The following is a 9489-nucleotide window of genomic DNA, read 5'->3' as shown; positions in this document are numbered from 1 at the left end:
AAAAAGATGCTTTGGTCTATTGAGACACCTTTTATGTATATCTTGATATATCAAGCTGGAATAAAGAATTATTATTATTATTATATTGCCCTAACGGATTAAATCCAGTGTTTGAGAAATCAATTTAAGAATATTGTTATTTATTTATTCTCAACTAAGTGGCAGCTTGATATATTTTGCTTATATTCTTTTGCTGAGTAAATTTACAAGAATCTACAATTTTTTTATTAAATATTATTTGTAATTATTTTTACCTGTTTTTTGTACAATTTTATGAGGTAACTTTTAATTTTTGGATAAAATGTCACATAACATCCACAGCGCGTAAATGTCTCTCTTTATAGGTATATTGCAACATTGTACATGTTTAAATCAATCATTTTTTACATTACAGAGTTATGTCTCTTATATTGTATTATATTAAGTTTTTTTTAAATAAAAATATAAAAATAAAGACATTGGTAATTTTATTTCCATCAGACCATAACACAATAATCCTCAATGGGGGAGTATAATCCTCAGAGGAAGGGGGGAGTATATAAAAAAAACACATTTCACCAGCCATTGTGCCAACATTTGCTAATCTGTTACAGTATTCTAAAATGTCAGCAAAAATAAAAGGGGCCATAGTAAAAGTTTGGGTGCAGAATAAAGGTGAAATAGAAAATAATAAAGGAACACTGTTTTTATAAGGTACAATATGACTCAGCTATATAAATTTTAATGCAGAAAATTACAGAATTCATCAATGGAAAAGTCTTATTATTTAGGTTTCCATTTCATAACTCGCGTGTAAAAAAAAATATGTTGCGAATATAAAAAAAATATAAGGGAGTTATTAACTATTTTAAAGATTTATGTAATTAATGTTAAGAAATTTCTTTTATATAAAGTATTTTATGCATAAGTTTTTTAGGCGAGGGTAGAATTGAGAATATATCTCAATATAAGTTAGGTGTTAGAATGGCAATACTAGAAATATCAGGCACGAAGTCTTTCTCTAAAAACGCTATTTATACACGGCAGTGTCCTGAATGGTTGTGCAGGAGTATCTGGGAGAACCATTTTTTCTGATATTTATTGAGTTAATAAAAATACCCTTTACTTGAACAAAAGTTTTTCAATATACGTGCAATATTTTTTTCTTTATAAGTCAAAATCAATAGTATAGTACATAAAATCTAAAACTTATGAATCTTAATGTTTTATCAACTGTAACATGACAGCTAGGTAGATAAATTAAGAGTCGGGCTGTGCCCCCGGGGCTAGTGTCTCGGACTTTGAGCGAGAGGCTCAAGTTTCGACCCCACTCTGCCGCAACTTAATTCCTTTTTTTCAAATATAAGCCGCTTAGACTTTTTTACTTGAAAATATTATTGAATAGAAACATTTTTGTTTATCATAATACAAATATTTATTTTAAAACTTAAAAAGTAAATATACCTATGATCCAGAGTAATGATCGAATAAGGTTTACGAACGCACCTCATTGATCAACCGTCAACCGCCGCTGTCAACATGACAGTTATTTATTTTGGCTTTTTGTATTATTGTTTGACCTAAAGCCGTGGTGATTTCCTGATTCTTATCGTATGATATATATTTTTTAAATAATGAGTGGCGGTATTGCTCCAAGCAAAAGCACAGTTTATGTCTCGAACTTACCATTTTCACTTACCAATAATGACCTCCACAAAATTTTCGAAAAGTACGGTAAAGTCGTCAAGTAAGTAATTTTTTCATTATTCGTTCCAAACATTTTATAAATACAATCCTATCTTATAATGTCCCTTCTTCAGAGTCTTATTCTCATTCAGTGGTCATAGGGCATTGTATTTGATCAATCCAGGTTAACTACTTTGTTCATAACTACTTTGTTCATGCAGGGAAGATTGTTAGTTTCGTTAGGTGTTAGGTGTCAATTGTGAGTATATTAACACATTGACTGCCAACCACGAGATAACTCGTAGGACGTTTGCTAGGACGCCAACTACGAATTATCTCTCACTGTGTTTATTTTCCATATTCGAGCAACTACAATAAAATTCCTAGTATATCAGTGCTAATATGGATACACGGCTTCTGGGAAGAGAACAGAAAAATCAATGCTGGCTTACATGAACAGACCTTGTTTTAATAAATGAACAGAAAATAATTATGTACTATAAGTAGAGTTATTAGTAATATAATATGATTAAATTAAATTGGACCGGATTTTTTTAGATAGGAATTTTGAAAATTGCCGTGGCAGTCAACGTGTTAAATAAAATATTGCAGTAAAAAAGTCATCTTGTGCTTATTTCGATTGCGGCTATGTTCTTGTCACCACTGTGTCACCAGCATACCCACATTCCTTACAGTACCGTAGAACGGGGCTACTTGAACTTTGATGTGTTACTTGAGCCCAGTACAAAAAAAATATTTAGATCGTGGTATCGATCGAAGTATTGTGACAATAAGTGTCACCTGTCAGGGAAACAATGAATCATGTCGATACGTTCATTATTGTAGACCAAATACAGATTAAATATTTTTTTGTACTGGGCTCAAGTAACACATCAATGTTCAAGTAGCCCGCCACGTTCTATGGTATCTAATTATTTTTTATTTTTCATCTTCTCGTAGGGTGACAATTGTGCGCGACAGGAAATGGCGAACCTCAAAGGGAGTTGCGTTCATCCTTTTTTTAAATCGAGATGACGCCTTCTCTTGCACCAAGGATTTAAACAATAAGGAAATGTTTGGAAGAACTCTAAAATGCAGTATAGCAAAGGACAATGGAAGAGCTGCTGACTATATTAGAAAGTTGGTACCCATGATCATAGATTTTTATAGTTAACCTTTTCCTTGCGGTGTTGAAATAAAACGCGCATCCCGGTTTTGGGCAGTCACTACACAATAAAAATTAGCGATTTTAAATTGGAAAAATACGGGCATTCATAGCTAATCCCCTTAATTATTTATAAATGAAGTCAAAAATTATAATAATTTAGGTTTATTTGCTGAAAACATTAAAAAACAATCTGACAACTCTCACGAAAAAACAGTTTTTGTCGGGAGCTGAAGAGCAACTGAGCGGTACGTAGAGAACATTGAGCTTTGAGCTCCTCACGCTTACACAGTGCATGTGTGCAAGAGTGAGATGCGAATATAGTGTCGCGGTTCCCACACACTCTTCACGCGCTGTTTATATATACTTCTGATGTACCCAATAAATTCTGATTATTATTAATAATATTTTTTCTTTATCAATGTGTATATATGTTATAAAGAAATACCTAAAATCTTAGCCTTGTATTAATTATATTTATAGAGATATTATGGTTATTAGAAGCAATGTGTACTAGGTACACAACACCGGGAGGGGAAGATTAATAATAATAATAATAATAAATTTGGATAGTTCATACAGCACAATTTTCTTAAAATACTACCCCAAGGGCGCTTCACTGTGAATGAGAAAAGAAGATATCAGTTGTTATAGCCGATCAAAGCGCGAGACGTCTATTAACTAATTCGTCTGGAATACACAGATACTCTTTTAGATACTCTGGAGCCATATTATGTATTGATTTATACACAAGTAGACAGAATTTAGACTCAACCCTTTAGAGAAAACGTAACCAGTGCAGTTGGTGAAGTAGTGGAATGATGTGACTGAATTTAGAAGTTCCGAAAAACAGTCTCACTGCAGCGTTTAACACTGATTGCAGCCGAGTAATTTTATTGTTTGGTAGACCCGTGTGTATACCGTTACAATAATCGACCCTAGATACTACAAATGCATTTATAAATTGACTGGCAGATTCTTGCAAATACTTTTAATTTGCCTTAGCTGATAAAAACATGTGCTATTTTTATTGTAGATCTACAAATGTATTTCGGATCAATATACTTATGTATTATTTCCTCTTCCCAGATATGTTTGGTGTTGATTGAACATCATATACCAGTAAAATTAATTGACTTGATATATTTTTGTTCAGGAAAGAGTATCTGGACAAGTCCAAGTGCTATGAATGCGGCCAGGAAGGCCACTTAAGCTACGGCTGTCCTAAGAACGCACTCGGGGAGAGAGCACCACCACCGAAAAAGCCAAGAGTCCGAAAGAAATACTCGCAATCTGATGACCATGTAATATTTAATACAATTTCTTATCTTCTTTAAGTATCCTTTGGCAGAGGCGTGCATTCTATGTATATAGGCAGATAAGCAGTGTCTACACCCTGGATTACTCGCGTTCCATATAGAAACACAACCAGTGCCTACTATACCTTATCCTTACCCAACCCTACTGCCTACTGTGATCAAAAACTCTGTGAACGCCACTACACACATTCCCAACCTGGAAAAGATGCCTTCTACCAATTCCGTGTATTCCTTATAAAGTTACAATTACACTGGAGTTACAATTACCAAGGCTTATTCCCTTGAGAATAAGCCTTGGTAATTGTCACCACCTTGCGTGTGAGATATGCCACCTGTGAGCATTTTGCTATGAGCAAAAAAAAATATTACAATACTTACGTTAAGAGCATGGATTTGGGAAAATTTCAATATAAAATTTAACCGCTTTTCAATATTGCCTTTATTTTATCAAATATTTTTGCTTAACTCAATTTTTTTTAAAAATTACACAGGGTGCAGAATACTATGGCAACTCAGACGATGAAGTGAGAGAATCAAGAATAGTCACAGAGGACGAGATTCCTGAAGATCCCGAAACGCTCAGTTCAGCTATTAAAATGGAGGTCAGTTTTAATTTTTTTCGCAGTAAATTCTTCAGGTCAAAATAATAAGCAATACTTGGCATTTAATATTTTAATGTACACTTAGTTAGTGCCATGTTTATGGCATTCAATGGTGGAGTATTAATACATTGGTGACATTATCAACGCCTGCATTCTAACAGTGCTGGTGTACGAGAATGACTCGTAGCACCCTCAGAGCAAGAAACTGGCAAGTTTCGAAAATAGGTGCCTAAGGCGAATACTGGGTGTAAAGTGGTATGACTTCGTCAGGAATGACGATGTGAGGAAAAGAACCGAACAGCCCCTCATACTGGAAGTCCTGAAGAGGAGAAGGTGGACATGATTGGGACTTGTCCTTAGAATGCTACCTGAGAGCATTAACCCCTGGTGCCTCTCCTTCCAACCCCTATACTCCGACTATACTCAGCAGAACTTCGAGATGCCGGACTGACCTGGGAGGAAGCCAAGGAGATAGGTGCATGACAGAGTGACTTGAAGACGTCTCGTGTTGGCCATATACTCCACCTAGGGAGCGAACATGGAAAAGAAAGAAGAAGGAGAAGACATTATCAAAGGAGCCATACCAAAAGATACTGAGAAATTGCTATGGATGTTATTGAATAGTGCCATTACATGCTGATATAGTGCCGAGGCTGTGTGTAATAATTTAATGGAGAGAATTTTCCCAAGATTCAATTTCAATTTATTTATTTAATTAATATAAACATTACAAACTATTAAAAAAAAAATCGTATACATTAAAATAAAATAAATGCAAAAACTATTGCTAAAGGTGTAGAAGAATCCCGCTTCGGAAAACTCCTTCAGACACATGGAACAGATCAATATCCAATGAGATATTGTTCAACATAGCGGTAGTTCTTCCTACAGGCATAACCATCGGCAGGTTGGTCCTGTGTATAGGAATGTGAAACAATCTATTTCGACGCTGTCTTAGGTAACTATCGGGAACATACAGACCAATGTTCCGGATAATTTCAGGATTATCGATCATACCGCCGCAACAATGGATAAAAATGCGTAATCAAATACACATTCCTTCTAGTCTCTAAACTATTGTAGCCAAGCATACCCTGGAGAAACTGGGTCGGGTAGAGCCAAGGATAATAGCCGTACTCTCTCATGTAGAGATACCTCAGAAAGGTTGTACTGTCTCGACTTCTTCACTTCAAACCTTTATCCGCAAAATATCATGCCGAATATTTATCTGTTCCATGTGTCTGAGGGGGTATTCCGAAGCGGGATTCTTCTACAACTTATTTTGCATTATTTTTGACATCCTAACATAGATGTACTCCTTACTGGAGATAACCCAGATTTGTGAACAAGTATTTGGACACACTCAAAATATTGTAAAAGAGTCTTTTGACTTACTTAGTAATTTATGTTTTTAATATATACGCTTTAAATGTTAGTTTGTTATGTACATATATATTAATTATTGAATAAATTGATTTGATTAGATTTGATCATATAAACATAGTGTTATCTTGATTGTTAACACATGAAAAGTGATCACCATTCCGCTTCTGTTCTGTTCTGATACAACTTTTAAAAATCAACTTGTGTTTCCACAAAATTAATGCAAAAACAATAGAATAGTCTAAAGTGTTCTTTTTTAATGATTATTGAGAACGAATCACACATTACGAGTTCCTGTGATTTTTAATTCACTTCAACTAATTACAGTGTCAAAAACGATAAAAAAAGTTTAAGAGAATTTAAGCAATAGTTTTACATCTAAAATTTAACAAAACTATTCAGATAAGTCATAAAACTGTATGTATGTATGTGTGTAACAACACGACTGACATATAAAAATAATAATAATAAAACCCTTATCCGCACCCCAATGGTGCATAGGGCACTGCGTCATATAAACCCAGTGTTATCTTGATCGTTACACATGAAGGAAAGGTGATCAGCCCTCCGATTCAGGTACCAGTCCAGGGTAATACTGAATAAATATTAGAGTAAAAAACCACTTGAATTTATTTGCCCCTCCCCCAGAAATCGACACTAATGCAAAAACACTGTTTCTGACAATTATTTTTTTACAGCAAATGAGAAGAGAGACCGAAGAGTATAAATTTGGAGTTACTACAGAGGACCAAGATGGCGCATCAACACACAACGCAACAGTCAAGAAGAAAATCAAAAAGGATTCTTATTTCAGTGATGAAGAGGTTTCAGAATAATTTGTCTTTTGCAGGAGCTATACAATAAAATACACTATTCTCTTTTTTATTTGTTTTATTTTTTTGCACATTTTTTGATAAAGGACACTCCGAGAAAACAACATATATCTTTTTTTTACACATCACATCAATCTCATTCATTTTACTTCAATATTTATACAAAATGAGATTTAAATTTTGGAATGCAACATGAACTTATTACTTATTTATTTATTGATTTGGCGTTTCATTTGTAGAACTCCATTTTAATTTATGTATTTTAAATCAAACACAGATTTTTTGAGTCTTCTAGGTTGGTATTTTATTTAAAAAAAACAATTGTGACAATTGTTTCGCCTAGTTATGGCATTTTCAAATGAATGTGAAAATTAAATGGACTGACGGTCCTTATGTAGCTATACAATTCTAAGTAACAGTTTAAACATCCTCCGAAATGAAGACTCTCCGATCCATAACCGGAAAGACATTGCGAGACCGAGTAAGAAATACCGACATCCGGACCATGTGTAAGACGGAGGATATCGTGAGGTGGGGGATGACAACGAAGGCGATACTGGAAGGAACATATAAACAGAATGTCAGAAGACAGACTTCCACGTATCGCCCTCCAAGGCAACCCTGAAGGACACAGACCCCCAGGCAGACCTCCGAAAAGATGGAGAGACAGCTGGGAGTCGACATCCCAAGAGCGACATGCGGAGGCACAAACAGATCCCTAGGATCTACATAAAGAAGAAGAAGAAGAAGTTTTAACATGTGCAGTAATAATTTATGGGAGAAAACAGTAGCTAATAAACAATTGTCACAATATTAATTTTTATGTGTTTTAAAAAAAACATACAACTTAGTAGACTCATGTGTTTGATTTAAAATACATATATTGAATTTATTACAATCATTATTATGAATATTAATATCATACCATATTAAATTTAAAATACGATGTTGTATTGTAAAGTTCATCTATTGTTTTTATTTATGAGGTACAGTTTTTTTTCATTTCTGATGTTACAATATTTATTTATATTGGATTTTGTTAGTTAAAAATTGTAAATTGTTCTGGGTCTGTTTTCAATATGAAAAAGTATGAAAAATCATGCGATTCCCTTAATATTTTTTCAAAATTACAGCAGCCAATTTAGAGTATAATTTTTGTTTTGTTAAATGATTATATAAACAAAAATTATACTCCAAATTGGCTGCTGTAATTTTGAAGAAATATTAAAGGAATCGTATGATTTTTTTATACTTTGTCATACTGAAAACAGACCCAGAAACAGACTGCGAAACATGTCATTATCAAATGGGAACTCTAAAATATTTTTTTTTTAAATATCATTTAATTTGATTGATTTTTTCACTCCGTTGACAATAATTTTTTTTGAGGCAATGTTATTTTAAATTTCATAAAGTACAAAACATGTTATTTTATAATGACATGTGATATTGAAATATCAAAATACATACAACTCGAGCAACTCGCAGAAAAATCAGGTTAGCACCAAAATAAAAATAAAGTACAGTGGAATCTCTCATAAAGAGTAATTTGCATAACGAGAAAAAAAAGTAAAAAAGAGGATTCCTTAACAAGCGACATTTCGCATAATGAGTTACAGAGAAAGGGCAAGTCCCTTTTTCACGACATTCACTTGAGAGTCACTTCCGCGCCGATCAAAACAAAAAATGTTTCGCTTAACGATTAATATTTTGAAACGAATTATGCTCGTTATGAGAGGTCCCACTTTATATTTTTTATTTCATTAAATTGATTACACAAAACAAGTAAGATAATACATACTCGTAGTTAAATATGACATTACAACATAGACTACTTTATATATCGCTCACTCCATTTAAGAACGTCATAAATCAAAAAACTTGATTTTTCAGTAGAACGTTTTTAAAGTTTAAAAATATAATACAATGTATTAAAAATAAATATCAAGCCATGAACTTTTTACTGTGCAACAGATTTTTTTAGGTAAAACCTGAAGGTTTTTTCTCCATTTGAAAAATATTTAGTATATTTGTAAAAATAATTAAACAATACCCTTTCTTCAAAATGCAAAAAAAAACACTTTTTGCCCTGTAGCGGGTAAATATTAAGTTAAAAATATGTTTTTTTTTGCTAGGATATGGTACATTTTCTGGGCATTCTGAAAACATGCACAAATGAAAATTGTCAATTTTTGATTTATGACGTTCTTGAAAGGAGTGAGCGATATGTCCACAGCGCGCAACGTATAAACAATACAAGTGCACTTTAGTGCACTTGTATTGTTTTATTGTTTTATCGTCTTTAGACGGTCATTTTCAAACATTTAAACGCATTGTTGTCGGTAAGTGAAGTAAATTTATAAGGTAAGATAATGTGAATATAATTTCCTCTCAATCCTACTGACAAAATATTGCCAGATTTATCATAATGTGTACAATTCGGTATATCTCCAGGTACAAAATAAAACTTCTTATATTATATAATTCAATCTTATAAAAATGAGAAACATATTTAACTTTCA

At 33.1% G+C, this 9489-nt stretch overlaps 1 protein-coding gene across 1 annotated transcript; it reads left to right on the top strand.

Annotated features, from left to right (window-relative positions):
• The first annotated feature begins 1493 nt into the window (after window positions 1–1493).
• Window positions 1494–7015, top strand: LOC148307643 (zinc finger CCHC-type and RNA-binding motif-containing protein 1-like). The gene is made up of 5 exons (XM_088263199.1): window positions 1494–1726; window positions 2626–2805; window positions 3987–4134; window positions 4641–4751; window positions 6833–7015. The coding sequence occupies exons 1-5, from the start codon at window positions 1614–1616 to the stop codon at window positions 6968–6970; spliced, it is 690 nt and encodes a 229-aa protein (XP_088119325.1). The 5' UTR covers window positions 1494–1613; the 3' UTR covers window positions 6971–7015.
• The last annotated feature ends 2474 nt before the right edge of the window (window positions 7016–9489 follow it).

Source organism: Brachycentrus maculatus, unplaced genomic scaffold (assembly GCF_059751285.1).
Source record: "Brachycentrus maculatus isolate JH-2025_06_01 unplaced genomic scaffold, ASM5975128v1 h1tg000196l, whole genome shotgun sequence".
NCBI classification, from domain to species: Eukaryota; Metazoa; Arthropoda; class Insecta; order Trichoptera; family Brachycentridae; genus Brachycentrus; species Brachycentrus maculatus.
Note: the sequence above shows the minus strand (reverse complement) of the source record. Positions and strands in the feature narration are given on the sequence as shown.